The 18179-nt window shown below is 56.2% G+C and overlaps 1 protein-coding gene across 2 annotated transcripts in view; it reads right to left on the bottom strand.

Annotated features, from left to right (window-relative positions):
• The window catches only part of RCOR1 (REST corepressor 1), a gene marked incomplete at both ends in the record, with an annotated part of 68843 nt that extends 53546 nt beyond the window's left edge, over window positions 1-15297 (bottom strand). For both annotated transcript variants that reach the window (XM_084240971.1, XM_084240972.1), the window contains 2 exons: window positions 14876-14935; window positions 15030-15297. In XM_084240971.1, coding sequence (XP_084097097.1) covers window positions 14876-14935; window positions 15030-15297 — 328 coding nt within the window. The remainder of the gene's footprint in view (window positions 1-14875; window positions 14936-15029) is intronic.
• Between the last annotated feature and the right edge of the window lie 2882 nt (window positions 15298-18179).

The raw sequence follows: 18179 nt of genomic DNA, 5'->3' as shown, positions 1-18179 counted from the left end.
CCTGCCGCCCGCTGCTCCCCTCAGCAGTGTCCTTCGGTCCTTCTGCCTGCTCTGCTCCCCGCTCTGGCTCTGGTGGATTCTCTCACCCTCCCGCGCTTCTGACTGTACCCAGTGCTTGCATAAATAAAAAAAAATTAATTAAAAAAAATTAAAAAAAGAACTGAGGGACCCCCACCTACAGGCCGGGCCGCAGGGAGGGCAGTTCGTGGGAGACAACTACTCTTGAGGAGAACAAGAACATACGGGAAATTCCTAAGCTGCCGTGCCGGAGCTGGAAGGCTCAGTGTGCAGGTTTCCAGTGAAGATGGAATGGACACGGACAGGGGACCCCTGAGCCGCAGGATCCGGGCCCTGCTCACGGCCCACGAGCACACAAGCTGAGCCACGGTGCCCCATCCGCAGAGGAAGTAGGGCCGGTAACATAGCCTCGCCCCCAAAATCTACCTCTGGAATTTCTAACTGCCAGAATTCCAGAGGATTTTACAGATTTTAGTAACTGCCATTAAGCGCAACTATTCTAATAAAGGAAAACGTTCCTTTCCTGTGGTGGTACTGAGGCGAGCCAGTGTTGTGCCTTTGTGTTCTATTCATTCATGTATTCAAGGCAGAGCAATACACTAAAGACCCATGGCCTTTAGGGAGTTATTTATTTTTTTTCTTTCTTTTTTTTAATATTTTATTTTATATAATTCTTACACCATTTTTCATTTTTGCACAATGTATGCATTATCATTTTGTTATATTCCCCGTACAATTGCACCCCCCCCTTATTTTGACCCTAGTCCTCCCTCTCCCCTTCCCTCCCCCCCTCCCCCGTGGTGTGTCTCTGGTTTATAGTTGCTTGTGGCCTTTAGGGATTTATATTTTAAAAGAGACCTTAAACAAACATGTAAATTTATTGTGGCAAAAAAGAAACAGCAGCAGAGGCTCAGGGGAACTGGAGTGCAGCAGGGGCTGACTTTGTGAGTAGGATGGGCCAAGCAGCCCCTAGGAATCATTTTTGCAAAAAAAAATAAATAAATAAATGTTGGGCCTCCCCGGTGGCGCAGCGGTTGAGCGCTGGGTTGCGAAGCTGCCCGCAGCCTCTGCAGCGCCGGTTCGATCCCCGGCTGCTCCCCGGCCACCGGAGGAGGGTCTCGCATGGTGCACAGACCTCTCCTGCCACCCGCTGCTCCCCTCGGCAGTGTACTTCGGTCCTTCTGCCTGCTCTGCTCCCCGCTCTGGCTCTGGTGGGTTCCCTCACCCTCCCGCGCTTCTGACTGTACCCAGTGCTTGTATAAATAAATAAATCGTTAAAAAAATAAAAATAAAAATAAATGTTAATCAGAAATGAATCAACCCTCTAAGTCTAACTACCAGTTTATAAAAAATACAGAGGGCAAAGAAAAATGTTTAAAAACAACACAGAAGAACGATCAGCAAATACAGAGCGAGGAAGAGGCAACCCCAGGATCTAGTGGTTTCCACAAGGAAATCACAAGGAAGAACAAAAAGAAGCAAATCAATACCTTAAAGCTCAGCATGGGTGCTCCTGGCCAAGACAGAGTCACAAGAGGCTAGATTTACCCTTCCTGGAAATAGTCAAAATGACAAACAAAATATCTGAACAAGGACCTCCCTCGTGGTGCAGGGGTTAAGTCTCGGTGCTATCAAGCTATGGGCAGCCACTGCTGCAAGAGTTCAACCCCCGGCCAGGGAGCTGACGCACAGGGCACAGCAGGCCTGCTACTCCCCTTAGCAGTGATTTCAGTCCGCCTGCCTGTTTGTTCCCCACTCTATCTCTGGTGAGTCCTCTTACCCTCTGCCACCTCTGGCCTGTACCCCGATTCTTGTATGCATGAATAAGTAAATCTTTAAAAAAAAAAAAATCAATTGATTGACTGGAGATATAATTATACTAAGAAATAATTACCTTTATTTAATTTTTTAAAGATTTATTTATTTATTTGTTTATTTATTTATACAAGCACTGGGTACAGTCAGAAGCTAGGGAGGGTGAGAGAATTCACCAGAGCCAGAGCGGGGAGCAGAGCAGGCAGAAGGACCGAAGGACACTGCTGAAGGGAGCAGCAGGCGGCAGGAGAGGTCTGCGCGCCATGTGGGACCCTCCTCCGGTGGCCGGGGAGCAGTCGGGGATCGAACCGGTGCTGCAGAGGCTGCAGGCAGCTTCGCAACCCAGCGCTCAACCGCTGCGCCACCGGGGAGGCCCACCTTTATTTAATTTTTAAATATAAAACTGGCACTGTTTTATATTTAAAGACATTGTTTAGAGTAGTTTTACATTCACAGCAAAACTGAGAAGTTCTGCTTCCCTACCCTCAGCACCCACACATGAACAACCTCCCCATTTTAACCATCCCCCCCAAAAATGGACATTGTCATCACAGATGAATCAACATTGACAAACCGTAACACACAGTCTACTGCTGACCTTGGGTTCATTTGGGGGGCTGCGCATCCTGTGGCTCTAGACACAGACAGGATGACGTGTGTCTACCATCAAGGTCACACGCAGCATCAAGGTCACACGCGGTGTGTTCTCCCAGGCCTGAAAACCTTGCTCAGCCTGGACACCCTCCTCCCACGCTAACCCTGGGGACCATTCACTTTTTTTACAGTTTACAGTTTTGCCTTTTCCAGAATGACATATAGTGGCAGTCACACGGTACGCAGCTGGATGTTAGGGCACACTTGAGGGCACTTACAGATGGACAGGAGGGAGGTCAAGGCAGGCCTCGCTGAGAAGGTGACGTGTGAACGATGAATTGGAAGATGAGGCGATACCATCAAAGAAAACTCAAGAGTAGACTGAGGCGGTCTTAAAAAGCCAGGGGCAATTTTTCCCTAAGTGAAATGCAGGCCACTGCAAGGTCTGTGGCAGCAGACTGGCTTGAGTTTCAATACACAGAAGCAGGAGGCTTACTAGGTGTTCATTTTAATAACAGATACGATGCCTTTCTTATAGGAGGATAGTAACAGTGCAGGCAATGAAAAGCAATTCTCTTCTCCAAACTTGGGGCCTCCCTGGCGGCACAAGGGGTTAAGACGCAACCTATGAAGCTGTCCACTGCAGCACGAGTTCTATCCCCAGCCAGCCAGGGAGCAATCCACATGGCACCGCAGACCTCTCCTGTCTCACCTGCTGCTCCCCTCAGCAGTGTATTTCAGTCTACCTGTTCTGCTCTCCACTCTGTCTCTGGCGAATCCTCTCACCCCCCACACCTCTGGCCTGTGCCCCAGCTCTTGTATGTATAAATAAATAAATCTTAAAAAAAAAAAAAAACTTCTACAGCTAATCCATAGCCAGGGATACAAAAATGATACTGGTAATCCCCACCCTCAGCGGGCAGCGGAGATGACCTCAAAGCTAATCATTATGTGAAGACGAGACATGTTGTAAGATCAGCAAGAGACAGAACAGGGAGACAGGAGAGGTGAGTCGAACTTGGGGGAGACGCTGGAGAGTCCAAAATCCCCAATAAGCATGGACCCAATTAGCACTTGCAGGTATCTCACCGAATCCCAAACTCCTGCATCCCCTACGCAGCCAACCGTACCGTTAATCAGCGAGTCATTGAAGCCGGAAATCCAAGACCCGCTGTGGCCTCCCGGTGCCCCGCATCCAATCTGTTGTCGCAATCACCGCAGCCCAACAGCCTGAGAACTCCGTCCTCGCTCCCCTCCTGAGCCACTTTCTCCCAGCGTGCCCTCGCCACAACTTACTCCCACCAGAGCTGCGTGAGGTGTCCAGTTGGCACACAGTGCCTAGAAGTGTCTCGCCTAAGCGACACTTGTGTGATGTAAGATAAAGTATCAGGCTTTTCCACCCTCCCACCATGAGGACTGATGACGGATCTGGATCTGCGGTCCTGCATACATGCCTGAGGGCGAACCCTGAAGTGGGGTGTGGGCATGCGTAAGTGGGTTCACCTGGGCTTGTAAGGGCAGCGTCACAGGGACGCCAGCAGAAGAGAGCGAAAGGAGCAGAGAACAAGGCCACGAGAGAACGCCGGGGCGCCCAGAAAGAAGGAGGGGGCCGGGAGGCCTGCCCCCCCACCCCCGCCTGCCGTGTGCCTGGTAAATCCCAATAAAAGCCTGCAGAAGCCACCCAGGGCTCCAAGCACAACCCCTTCACCTGTCTGCTCGGGTCACAGAGAACCTGCTCCGGCCCTTGACACGTGGCCGTTCTGATGAACACGCGGACCAGGCGCCTGGACCCGTCTCCGAGGCCTTCCCAGAGCGCATGGTGGCAGAGCGCCGGGCCTCACGGCTCGCGGATTGCAAAGTCCGCGGAGTACGGCACGACTGCCTTCACCACACAGAGGCTGAAGGGAGGCGCGGCACGCTAGACATGTGAGCCTTTAGTTGTTGCCAAAAATCATCTCAGCATTTGAAGAAAACACTGGGGGACAAGTGCTGGGACACACAAGGTTTCCTTTAGGGTAATGGAAACGAAACTAGTGGTAAGCGCTGTGACTCAGCAAATATACTAAAAAAAATTCTATCTGTTAAGAGTGAATGTCATGGGCTTCCCTTGGGGACGCAGGGGTTAAGTCTGCGCTATCGCAGCCACTGCAGCCTGAGTCTGACCCACGCCAGGGAGCTACCCATGGGGTGCTGCAGACCTCTCCGGTCTCCCTGCTGCTCCCCTCAGCAGTGGATTCCAGAAGATCTGCCCGCTCTGCTCCCCACTCTGTCTCTGGTGAATCTTCTCACCTCCTGCACCTCTGGCCTGCACCCCAGTTCTTATAGGAGTAAACAAAAATAAATCTTTAAAAAAAAAAAAGTTGGTAGGATATGCAGGGTGTCTGGAAACAATATTACCATTAATTTGTATGGAATAAATTTGAAGCATTCCCAAACCCAAACCAAGCCCACCGAATCATACCAAACTCTTGGATAGGCGCAGAAACAGGCACTAAGAAACAAAGCAGGCGAGGCAAGCCCAACAGGCTGTGCCGAAGGACTAGGGTGCTTTGGTGGTGGGAGCACTCCAGGGGCCACACCTGAGGGGGACATCCTATACTGTAAAAAAAATTAACAAGGATGTAGAATAATGGTCCTTCCTTAAAAATGAATAAAAAAATTAAAATACCCAACTCAAATGTCTAGATATAAAACAAAGTGTTCAAAATTCAGCAAAAGGGCCTCCCTGGTGGTGCAGGCGGTTGAGCGCCGCGCTGTGAAGCTGTCCGCAGCCTCCGCGATGCCGGTTCAATCCCCGCCGGCCACAGAGCAACCCACATGGTGCGGCTCACCTCTCCTGTCTCGCGCTGCTCCCCTCAGCAGTGTGTTTCTGCTCCCCACTCAGTGTCTGGTGGATCCTCTCACCTTCCCCCACGTCTGGCCTGTACCCCAATTCTTGTATAAATAAATAAATCTTTTTAAAAAAAAAAAGAATAGTTGAAGTTTTATTTAGCTTTGTGTATGTCTACATAATCTAAGTTAAAAGTTACACTGCTTTAAAAAAAAACAAAATTCAGCAAATATAGACTGAACAGAGCTTTAGCAAGCATGGACTTCAGCAGCCCACTCTACCCTTGAAATATGTCCAGTTTATTTTATGCCAATTATACCTCACTAGGGCTGATTTAATCTTTCAAGACAAAGCTGAGTCTTCATACTATTAATCTTTTAAGCCCTACAATTATCTTCGCTATAATCATACATCTTAATCATCTTTTTGGTTTATTAGGTACTAATAACCACTTTGAAAAACAAAGCTCTCCTAAGTTTTCCATGTTTTCTTGCCATCTCAAGAGGTCCTAATTTGAGTATCTTAACAGCACTATTTCAACAAACACTCCACCAGAGAAACTGAGTACACAGGTACCAAGGTATTTATCAGCTGTCCCAGTATCACATTTCCCCACACACCCAGATTAAAGAGGCAAAACCTCTGAAGCAGTTATAAAAAATTAGTAACAATGGCGCTCCCGGCCCACCAAACCCCCGGCTCTGTGCTCTGCAACAGCAGCTTCCAGTGAATCTGGTAGCCAGTCACTGCACAGGCTCCCGAGCACTGGAAATGTGGCCAGTGTGACAAGATGGAACATTTTATTTAATCTTAATCAATTTAAATAGCTTCATACTGCAGGTGGCAACATCAGACAGCACAGCTCAAGACAATTTCAAAAATCTAGATTGAAAATGTTTAAGAAGGGCCTCCCCGGTGGCGCAGTGGGTTGAGCTCCGCGCTGTGAAGCTGTCTGTCTGCAGCCTCTGCAGCACAGGTTCGATTCCCCGCTGACCAGGGAGAAACCCACATGGGGCGGCAGACCTCTCCTGCCTCACCCGCTGCTCCCCTCAGCAGTGTACTTCCATCAGTCTGCCTGTTCTGTTCCCCGCTCTGTCTCTGGTGAGTCCTCTCACCCTCCCCTGCCTCTGACTGTACCCCAGTTCTTGCATAAATAAATCTTTTTAAAAAAAAAAGCTTAAAATTAGAATTTTCTTATTTGATAGCCCAAATATATGTTAATTTTTAAATTAAGAAAAACCACAAAGTCATAAACACTGGAAAGTTCCCTTTTAAAAAAAGAATTATTCACTTATTGTAAGTTTTTTTTTTTGGGCAGGGCCTCCCTGGTGGCGCAAGGAGTTAAGCAACGCACTATGAGGCAATCCGCAGCCTCTGCAGCACAAGTTCGATCCCCCGCCAGCGAGCAACCCACATGGCACAGCAGGCCTGTCCTGTCTCACCTGCTGCTCTCCTCAACAGTGTATTTCAGTAGATCTGCCTGTTCTGCTCCCCACTCTGACTCTGGTGAATCCTCTCACCCCCCACGTCTCTGGCCTGTACCCCAGCTCTTGTATGCATAAATAAATAAATCTTTAAAAAAAATGTTGTGTGTGCAGAAGAACTGGGGTGTAGGCCAGAGGTGTGGGGGTGAGAGGATTCATCAAGGACAGAGTGGGGATCAGCGGGAAGACAGAAGAGGTCTGCTGCATCCTGCGGGTCAGCTCCCTGGCCGGGGTTGAGCTCAAGCCACAGTGGTGACAGCACTGAGACTCGACCCCTAGGCCCCCAGGGAAGCCCTGAAATGCTCCCATTTTTGAGGCTTGGCTCAAAGGACCATTTCATCTAAAGCTTCATTTTAAGAGTTTCTTCAACTTCCACCTTCCACCACAGGAAGGATTCGGCAACACCGCTACCCCACGACTTTACACTGAGTAAGTGCAGGCAGGCTGAGTGCTTGTCTTACTCTCCCTGCTCTCCTGGTCTCCCCATATCCATTCTAAGTTTAAAAGAGGAACATACCCCAAGCCCAAAGCTTCTATGCCAGCAGAGGTTAAACAGGAACTGTAACCTTCAGAGCAAGGAAGTGCACGCACACCAGCACAGGAAGGCTTCCCAGCCGCTGAGCAGCCCCACGGAGCTGGGCCTTTTCCAAAACAAGACCATCAGGTCGTCGTCTCTCCTGGCCACACACAAAACTGCTAAAGGACAACCACAGCCAAACGTCAGGTACAACAGACTCCCAGGAGAGGCTTCGGTTTAAGGACAAAGCAAGCCTCAAGCTTCTGGGCAAAAATCAGTCCTTAATAAAGTTAGGCCTTAGCTCAATTACACTATGATCACATCAACAACAAGTCTCACATCTGAGTCAAGCAGAATACGGCTTGCAATTTTCTTTAGGTATACTCTGGCCTTTGAAATAAAGACAAAAGTAACTAATAATACCAGGAAATATATGCTTGCGCCGGGAAGGAAGAGGAGAGGAACTCTTGCACAGGAGGGAAATTAGTGGCTCAACAGTATTAACAGCTGCACAGGTGAAATCCAGGGTTTCAAATAAACTCAGTATTTTGTGCATCACTTCACACTTTACTCAGAACATGGCACTTAGCACATTCCACAGCTCAAGGCCAATGTGACTCTATAGAAAAACCGGGGGGGGGGGGGGGGGGGGCAGGAGGTGCTGAAATGCGGTGTCTGTGCAACCCAAGGCGAGCCAACATGCCACTGCCCTTCGTAACCTGAAGTCAACATGGTCACAAGAAACTGCACCCCTCAAATAACAATTCTGTTTTAAGCTCTGAAGATGACTACTCCAACACACCTGCAAGAGCCAAGCAACTCCCCCACTCTGCCCTCCACCGCCTCTGCAGGGGTAGAGGAAGGCAGCCGAGGTCACTCCGCAGCGTGAACATAACTCCACAGCACCGGGGAGCTCCAATGAAGCTCTACTCCTAGCTAAGGGCTTTCCCTTAAAGGAGATTACTAGCGCTCCCTGAAATACTGCAACTTAGCAGCTTCCTATGTGTCCTTTCTTAGTGACAGACAAAAAACAATGATGGTTCTTACAACAGATGGCATCTTAGACGGGGTCTCCTTGGGTGAGGTGTCAGGCTGAACCCTAACAACACGCCTCTCTTGCCAGTTTCCTTATCTGCAAAGAACAACTTTACCCACCTCGGGTGACTGTTGGGTTAAATTACTGCGTAGCCAGGAAGTGCTCAAACCAGCCTGGCTCCCAGTGGGTGGGAGCTACACTGGCCAGCACAAGCACAGGCACAGGCCAGCCCTTGGAGGTTTCTGTTAGTGATGACAAGACACACACCCCACCCTCATACTCCCCACCCCTCCCTTGGGCTGGTGGCAAATCCCTAGGACAGCTGAATTTAGTTTCACTCCATAGCACCCTAACCTTCTGTAGGAAACTAAAGCCATAACTCTAAGCTCCGGCGTGCAACTGTAACTGCATGTGACAAGTTAAATCTGAAATTTTTCATTTTTCAAGTCACCTGGTACCATAATTTGGGTTAACTGGCTAATAGTGCACCAACTGAATTGAATAGCATTAAAACAACAACAACAAAAAAAAAAAAGATCTGTCAATTCTCAGTGACTTTCATGTTAGAAATTAGGTGACAAGTGTTACCGGCTGGGCACCAGGGCCGGAAACACATATCCAATCAAGGATATATTCTTATTCCTTTCTAATCAAAGAAAACCAGTGAACTCCCATACTAAGGAGGAAATAAAATGCTACACATGCAATTTTAGTATCCAATTATATAAAGAACTCACACAAATCAGAAAGAAAAAGACCAGTACCCTACAGAAAAATAATTAAAGATATAGGAAGAACCCAAGTAGCCAAAAAAAACACATAAGGGCCTTCCTGGTAGCGCAGGCGGTTGAGCGCAGCACTGTGAAGCTGTCTGCAGCCTCTGCAGTGCCAGTTCAATGCCCGCCAGCCAGGGAGATTCCCACATGGCGCAGCAGACCTCTCCTGTCTCGCCCGCTGCTCCCCTCAGCAGTGGATTTCAATGAATCCAACTGCTCTGCTCCCCACTCTGTCTCTGGTGGATCCTCTCATTCCCCACACCTCTGGCCTACACCCCTTGTATGCATGCTCTTGTATGAACGCATAAGTAATCTAAAACAAAAACAAAAAACTGAATGCCACGGTGAAGACTTGTTTGGGAAGCATCAATGCAATAAACCCACTTCCTAAGACCCTGACGATGACAAGACAGATCGCTTGCCCGCGACAGTATGCACTTAAGTACAAAACACGCACGGGGATTCTGCAGGCTGTCACTGAGTTCCCTTCAAGAGACAAAGTACTGGGGGCCTCCCTGGTGGCGCAGCAGTTGAGCGCTGGGTTGCGAAGCTGCCCACAGCCTCTGCAGCGCCGGTTCGATCCCCGGCCACCGGAGGAGGGTCCCGCATGGCGCGCAGACCTCTCCTGCCGCCCGCTGCTCCCCTCAGCAGTGTACTTCGGTCCTTCTGCCTGCTCTGCTCCCCGCTCTGGCTCTGGTGAATTCTCTCACCCTCCCGCGCTTCTGACTGTACCCGGTGCTTGTATAAATAAATAAATAAAAACAAATAAATAGATCTTAAAAAAAAAAAAGAGAGACAGTACTGAAAGCAGAGCCGTCAGCAGGCAGTGCCCGTCACCCAGCACCTCTGGGACCCACTGCAGCACCCCTGCCACAGCCAGGCCAATGGCTGAAGACAGGCACTGCAGCAGAGGCAGTCCAGACCAACGGACTCTTCCAACAGACCACCTCTGCTTTGACAAGACTTTCTCCCAGTGGCACTGCAATCTCAGCCGCCCGGGTCACCCATCATTCTCCCAGTACTGTTCATGCACGGGCGCCACACCTGCGCCACTCTGAAGGCTTCTGCAACTGAGCCAAGCACCTCCTCTTTACCCTTCCCAAGCATTCACCTTTGTGAATCTGTGCGCTTCTGAGAGTACCGCAACATCCGCGCTGCAGAGGACACAAACCATCACAGCACAGCACTGACCACATCGGGTGAGGGAAGGAGGGAGACTAGTCCTGGCTGCGCCTGCAGCAGGTATGGCCATGTTAATGGTGCTGACTGACAGTGGGGAACAAAACTATTATCTTGCTGTATTTGAAATGCTTAACTTTTTTTTTTATAACTTTTTTTTTAATAGAGGCATGTTTATTTATTTATTTGTTTGTTTATACATGCACTGGGTACAGTCAGAAGCACGGGAGGGTGAGAGAATTCACCAGAGCCAGAGCGGGGAGCAGAGCTGGCAGAAGGACCGAAGGACACTGCTGAGGGGAGCAGCAGGCGGCAGGAGAGGTCTGCGTGCCATGCGGGACCCTCCTCCGGTGGCCGGGGAGCAGCCGGGGATCGAACCGGCGCCGCAGAGGCCGCGGGCAGCTTCGCAACCCAGCGCTCAACCGCTGCGCCACCGGGGAGGCCCAAGAAATGCTTAACTTTTTCTAATAACTTTGTCTTTACAATTCCATCCTGCCTTATGGTAATTTATAAACACATTCAAATTATGCACCATTCTGGACAATTTTTTAAAGTTTCACTTTTATTTCTGGTTCTGAAATTATGAACACACATTACCATTCCCAATCACTGCGATCAAAACAAGCTCTGAAACAGAAGTCTGAAGTTGGGTAGCACATGGCCTCAAGGCCACCTCGAAGAATTTTTTTTTGAAGATTTATTTATTTATTTATACAAGAACCAGGGTACAGGCCAGATGTGCGGGAGGGTGAGAGGATTCACCAGAGCCAGAGCGGGGAGCAGAACAGGCAGACTGACGAAGCACACTGCTGAGGGGAGCAGCGGGCGGCAGGAGAGGTCTGCGCGCCATGTGGGACCCTTGTCAACCGGCCAGGATCGAACCAGCGCTGCAGAGGCTGCGGACAGCTTCACAGCGCTGCGCTCAACAGCCTGCGCCACCAGGGGAGGCACACCTCAAAGAATTTTTAACGGAAGATAACAAAAAAAGAGCTTACTTTCTTCATCCAGAACACAAGAAGGTTAGAGTAAATGGACATCACAATTTTTCTCTGATGACTAGGAGAGAAGGAAAACCCAGAAACTTCAAAGAATTATGCCCAGTGTGTCATTTTATTAAAATCCAGATCTTGGGCCTCCCTGGCGGCGCAAGGGGTTAAGCATCACACTATGAAGCAATCCGCAGCCTCTGCAGCACGAGTTCGATCCCCGGCCGGCCAGGGAGCTACCCACATGGCACAGCAGACCTCTCCTGATTTGCCCGCTGCTCCCCTCAGCAGTGGATTTCAATCAGTCTGCCTGTTCTGTTCCCCACTGTCTCTGGTGAGTCCTCTCAACCCCATGCCTCTGGCCTGTACCCCAGCTCTTGTAGGCATAAATAAATAAATCTTTAAAGAAAAAAAGATCCAGATCTTTAAAGAATTTGACTATTTTGGAAAAATAAGCGTTTCTGTTATCATTTAATTAAGTGACCTTTTTTTAATGCATACAAGAACTGAGGTGTAGGCCAGAGGTGCGGGGGATGATAGGACTCACGAAAGACAGAGTGGGGAGCAGAACAGGCGGATCTACCGAAATCCACTACTGAGGGGAGCAGCGGGCAAAACACTTTGTGCCACCTTAAACCAATTTTTAAATATTCCACTTGTAGAAATCAACAACAGAAAAGCATAAAACTCAGGCATTAGATAATGTATTGATAAAACTTCAGAACACAAAATAAAAAAAAAATTATTACAACTATACTCTATCATTCCTAACAAGGTCATAGTTTCCATAATTGCTATTTAAAGTCGCAGGAATTAACAGTTACAGAAATAACAAATCACTGAATCAGCACTAAATCCCCAATTCCTACCTTATCCAGACTTTCACTGCTTTGCTAAAGATGCCTTCTCCCCAAAAATGATTTCCAGTTCTCTGCGTGGACTACAAATATTAACTGAATACATACTCTTTAGCAAAAAGTCACTGTTTTCTATTACTGTCAAGAAGGACACTATTTCTTATGTCTACAGCTTGAGTGGAGCCTCTGGAGAAAGGCTGGGAGGAAGGTGAGGGCCAAGCTACAGATTAATCAGCAATCCCGGAGCAGAGAGGATATAGAAAAGCACCACCCCCCAGGGAGACACAGTGACTCGGAGGAAATGCGGTGTTTTAGGTGTTTTATCTCGCAAAACTAAGACTTTTTTTCAACTTTATACATAAACACCAAGGAAGATAGCTGAGAGTGAGCCTGAATTTCTTCTGTACACGTGGCCTGTGATGTTCCTTTTGAAGCAGCGCTGCTCTGGGCAGCCTCAACCAGTGAGCCTTGGAGCCCAGCTCTGGACAGACCCCCTGGACAGTCTCAGCTCCGGGAGGCAGGCCTGGAGAGTTGGCACCAACACTCCCAACTCAGAACCCACTGAAGGTCTCAAGCCCCAGGAATGGAGTCAAGATTTCTTTTGTACCATCCAGAAACCTGATCCGAACAGGTTCTTCTCTCTGGACCTCAGTGTTCTTTGTCCACCATAAGGACTAATTCTGGATCTTCCAGGAAAAGGTTTTTATCTGAAGTGTAGCAGATACATGTAACTTCTAGGCGTTCCTCTTTCACACAGCTCAGGTCACCAAGGCAAAAGCAGGCGATGCAGGGGTCACTGCTTGGCAACTCACATCACACTCGTGATAATCAGAATTATGACACAGGAAATGTCTGCCCTCGCCGTGTGTGCCAGGCCCTGTGCCGGGCATCTACCAGGTGCAGCTCAGTCAGCTCCCTCTCTTGAGGAAGCTCATTCTCTCCATTCTACACACAGGCAAAAACGGAGGAACGTGCTCGGGGTCGCACACAGCGGGCAAGAGACCGGCCAGGACCGGAACTCGGGTTCCTCCGCCAACACAGGCCCAGCCCAGCCTATTCTACACTGCTTCTGGGGAAAAAACCACGAAATTAAAAGCACGACTGTGACACGCTCACAGACGACCCCTGCCGTCGCCAAGAGCCCCAGGGTGATGAGGAGACCCAGGCTGCTGGGCCAGGAGGCGCCCCAGCGCTCCCGCGCCACCCGCGGGCACCGGGACGCACCAATGGCGGCTCCCAGGACCGACGCCTCCGGGCTCTCTTGAACCGTCTCAGAACATGTTCACATCACCGTGACTTCCCAGGATCCCTGTGGATTTCACTTCCACAATGAAACCAAAACACGGAAAACAGTGCGCTCCAAGAGGAAGGAGGAGCCGCCAGGGACAGCGAGGAGGGGCAGGTCGGACGCCCTCACCCGAGACGCGAGGAAGCGGCCCTGCGGGGAGAAGCCTAAACCCTCCCGTCCAAGAAGAGCGCAGCGCACGGGCGCTCAAGCCCCCTGAGGCGACAGCTGAGCCCGACACCCACGAATGCGCAGGCCCTGAGGCGAGGTTCAGGCCCCACGAGCAGGCTGCTGCTCTGGGAGACCGGGGCTCACAGCCGCCCGACGCCGGCCCCGCGCCTGAGGCCCCGCCGGCCCGCCTGGGGCTCGCGGCCTCCTCGCCGCGGGGGGCCCGGGACGCGCAGGGTCGGCCCCGCTCGGCTCCCAGTCGGCCAGACCCGGCCCGGGGCGCGGGGGGAGCGTCCCCAGATCCGCGACGCCGGCTGGGAAGCCGCGGACAACGAGAGACGGGCTGGGCCAGGGCAGCGGCCCCGACCCCGTCCCGTCCCGTCGCGGCCGCGGAGCCGCTTCGGCCGGAAACAGACGGCGGGAAACGCCAGGTCGTGCCCCAGCCGGCGCCCCCTGCCCGGCCCCGGGCGCCCGAGCCCCGCTTCCACAGCGGCGGGGCGGGCGGGGCTCCCAGCGGCCGTCACCCCGCGCCTCGCCCCGCCCCCCGGCTGGGGAAGAGCTGGGGCGCTCCGGGGCGTCTGGCCGTTCCAGCTCCCGCGAAGACGAGGCGAGCCCTGGCGCCTCAGCGGACGGGCCCGGCGCTCGCCCCACGCCGGCCGCCCCCGCGGGCACCGCGCCCCGCGCCCCGGGACCGAGCCGGGCGGCCCCGCAGCCCCAGGGTGGGGGGGATTACTCCGAGGCCCGGGGCGCCCGAAACGGAGCCCCGAGGCCTCCCGAGCCCCCAGGCGGGGCGCCGACCCCCGCGGGCACGCCCAGCTCCGCGCGGACAGCGGGCCTGGGGACGTCCTGGGGACGGGGCGCCCGCGGGGCGGCGGGAGAGGACCCCGGGGCGGGGCGGGGCGGCCGGAGTGGGGCCCCCCCGCGCCCCTCCCCCGCCCACGCCGCGCTCGCCGCTCCCCCGCGGAGCCGGCCCGGCGCCCCCAGCCCGCGGCCCCCGCGGCCCGAAACGCGCCCCCACCCCGCGGGCGCCTTTGTCTGGCGGCCGCAGCGCCCCGAGGTCGCGGGCGGTGGACGCGCCCGTCAGGCCGACACGGGCCCTGCCGGCCGCGCCCCGCGAGGACCGGACCCCGCGAGGACCCGACCCCGCGCTTCCGCGGGGCCGGCGGGGAGGGGCCGCGGCCGCCCGCTCCCCACGCCCCGGGCCAGGGCGCGCTCCGGCCGGACAGGCTCGCGGCGGGCCGGGCTCTCCGCGGGCGCAGACCGGCCCCCCGCCCCGCCCCGCACCCCGCAAGTTGCGGCGGCCGCCCCGGGGCCCGCGCGGGCTACTCACCGGGGTCGAAGTCGGGCACGGCCGCCTGGTACTGGGGTCCGACGCGCATGCCGCCGCCGCCTGCGGGGAGAGGGGTCAGCGCGGGGCGGGGCGGGGGGCGCGGGGCGGGGGGCGCGGGAGGATTGGGGCGCGGGGGGGCGCGGGGGGCCCCTACCGTGCTCCTCGTCGCTGGACGAGCCCGAGCTGCCCTCCTCCCAGGAGTTGCTGCTGCTGTTGCCATTGGCCGCGGCCGCCGCCGCCAAACTTTTATTCTGCCCGTTATTGGGGGCGGCGGCGGCCGAGGCGGCGGCGGAGGCGGCGGCGGCCGCGGCGGCCGAGGCGGCGGAGGCGGCGGCGGCCGAGGCGGCGGCCGCGCTGGCCGCGTTGTTCCTGCCGCGCCGCTTCCCGGAGACCTCGGGGCCCTTCTCCACCATGGCCGGCATCGGCGGCGCCCGGCGGGCGGGCGGCGGGCGGGCGCGGGCCCGCGGCGCCGGGGCGGGCGGGCGGCGGGCGGGCGGCGGGCGGGCGCGCGGAGCCGCTCCAGGCCCCAGCCCGACCCCGCGCAACTTGGGCTCCCACGGCCCGACTTCCCGGGCCCAACTCCTCGGCGCCCGAGCGGGGAGGGCGGGGCTGCGCGGGCGGGGGCGCAGCCCAACCCGGCGGCCGAGGCCCCGCCCCCGCGCGCGCCCATTGGCTCTGGCGGGGCCGGGCCGGCCAGCGGCCGCCGGGTTGGCTCGGCGCCCCGTCGATCCGCGGGGCCGGGGCGGGACGGACGGCCGGGGGCGGGGCCGGGCTTCCGTTGGGCAGGTTCGGTTGACGCGCACCGCCCGTCGTACGTGTTTGAGGCGCGCCGTCGCTCGACGCCCCATGATCCCTCTCTCCGCGCGACGGCGGGGCGCGCGCCGCCCCCCGCCCCCCGCCCCCTGGGCCGCACGGCCCCGCCGCCTCGGGCGCCCCCGCGCCGCGGCCCCCGCACCCTGGGGCCCCGCGCGCCCGCCCGCTCGGGAGCCCGGCGCGCCGCCTGAGGCCGGGCCGGGACTACTTGCCCGCGCGGAGGGCTACAGGCGCGGCCGCGGGCCGTACAAAGGGGGACACCCGCTGCGAGGAGCTAGTCGCACCCCCAGCCGCCCCGGGGCGCGGGGCGGGGCCGGCGCGGGGGGCCGGGCCCCGGGTGACCGTGTCCCCGGGCGCCGAGCGTCGGGCGTGGAGGTTCCTGCTAATTGGGGGGCTCCCGCGCCCGAGTTGCGGGGCGCGGCGGAGGCGGGGCGCGGGGGGCCTGCCCTGGGCGGCGGCTCGGGGAAGGGGCGCGGGGCTCGGAAGCGGGCGGGCCGGGGGTGTGGGGGGTAAAGAGGAAGCGGCTGTGCCCAGCCCGCGCCCCGGGTGGGGAGGAAGCAACTTCCCCGAGGCCGGCGCCGCTCCCCGCCCCCCGCCCCGGGAGAGCCCGCCGGGCCGCCCGGTACCCCCCCCCGTGCCCCGCCGTCGGGCACGCCTGGGAGGCCGGGGCGGGCGGCGGTGGGTGGGTGGTGGGTGCGGCGGCGCCCGAGCTCGGAAGTTGCTCTTCAAGCCTGAGCCTCGCGTGGGGCCCTTCGCCCCCGCGGGGGTGGGAACAGCTGCGGGGACAAAGCTGCAGTTTCTGGGCTTTGAAGCCTGAGCACGCGGGCCGCGCGTCCACGTCGGCGGCGGCGGGCGCCGTGTCACCACCTCCGGGAGTGACCGCGGGCGGAGGCGGCCTTCGAGCAGCAGGGCCCGGGGCCGCCCGCGGGGGCCCGGCCGAGGTCGGGGGCGCCCCTCCTGGCCTCCCTTCAAAAGGCAGGCCCTCGCCTTGGGGAGCCCCGGGATGCTCCCCGCCTGCCGGCCCGGGTGGGGTGCAGACCTCCCAGCGCGGGGCTAGGAGCCGGGGGGCCGTCCGGGGCCGGCGCAGCTGGGGTGGAGCGAGCGCGGGCGGCGGCCCCAGCCACCTGCCGGCCCTCGGTGTCCACGAGAGACGCGCCCGCAAGGGCAGAGGCGGCAGGCGATGGTGGGACACGCCGGGCGCATGGGGGTGCCCCCCTGGTCCATCCAACCATTCACGTCTTTCAACAAATATTTATTAACATCTAATACAGACACAGCTCTAGTCCGGGCCCAACGCCACACGGATGCTGCATTGACCTTGAACCTCTCAGCTTCCTCACCTGAAAAACACATAACAATAGGCGCTCCCCAAGGCCGGGGCTTTTACCAGCTTCAAGTTAGGGCCCCTCGCTCCTTCCGACACAGGGAACCCTCCAGCCGGCTAGAAACCCGCCGACCTGCCCCTGCCAATCACCTTGGTGGGGAGGGGGTCGCCCACAGCCCTTCAGATTGGGACTTGGGGATCTCAAACCCCCTTGCGCTCTCCCACTAGGAGAGAGGACCCCCGCCTCCTCTCCTCCATCTCGACCCCCGCCCGCCTTCCCGGCAGATGGCCGCGCCTCGTTCTTTAGTGAGAAAACACGCTACTATCGTGCCATCAGCCTCTCTGCTCCATTTACCCAAAAAATGGAGCATTTACCAAAAACAAACAAAAAGTGGGGGGTGTCCCTGTCTTCTGCCTCCTCCCCTTCTGCACAAGCCCCCTTCTGCCTCCCCCCCCTTACCTCTACTCCCTCCACCGCTGCCCTCCCCATCCCACTCCGCGGCCCTCTTTCCCCACTCTTGCCAAGACACCTCAGCACCGCCTCCCTGCTGCCCCACGGAGGTCCCTTCCCAGCCGCACAGTCCCTTCACAGCCCTCCTTCCAGAAACCCCCTCCCCTCTGCACCCTGGATGCCCACCTTCACCTGGTTCTCCTACCTCACAGACAAACCAACTCGGTTCTCCCTGCAGCCTCCACCCTCGTCCCTCCACCCGCAATTGTCGGGGTTGCCCCGGCCCCTTCCTGCACCAGGCGCACAGCATCACCCGCTGAGCACCCCTGCAGGACAGCTGGGCAAGAGGCGCCAGCGGCAGCCTGTCCACGAAGGGGCGGGGCCGTGCGTTCTCTCCACCCAGCCCCTGGCATGTGGCCCAGGTCTGGCTGATCAGAGGTCCCTGAGCCCTCTGCTGCGGTGATTGGCTCTGGTGTGGCCACATGACCTAAGCGGGCCAATCAGGATCTGCTCTGGAATTTTTTCTGTAACTCTCAGGTGGAGCCTGTTTTCCATAAATCAGGCTCCAAGGGGCCAGGAAAGCTGGGAACTTGACTTCTTCTAGGGCAGGGCTCCTGGTGGGGGTCAGAACGGGGGATGCTTAGCTCAGGTTCTGAGATGTGCAAAGAGGGCCCCCCCTTGCCACGCTGCCCATCCTATCCCACCGGTGTGGGAAA

Source organism: Talpa europaea (genome assembly GCF_964194135.1).
Source record: "Talpa europaea genome assembly, chromosome: 8".
Lineage (NCBI taxonomy): Eukaryota > Metazoa > Chordata > Mammalia > Eulipotyphla > Talpidae > Talpa > Talpa europaea.
The sequence above is the reverse complement of the archived record's forward strand: the minus strand, read 5'-3'. Positions and strand labels throughout refer to the sequence as shown.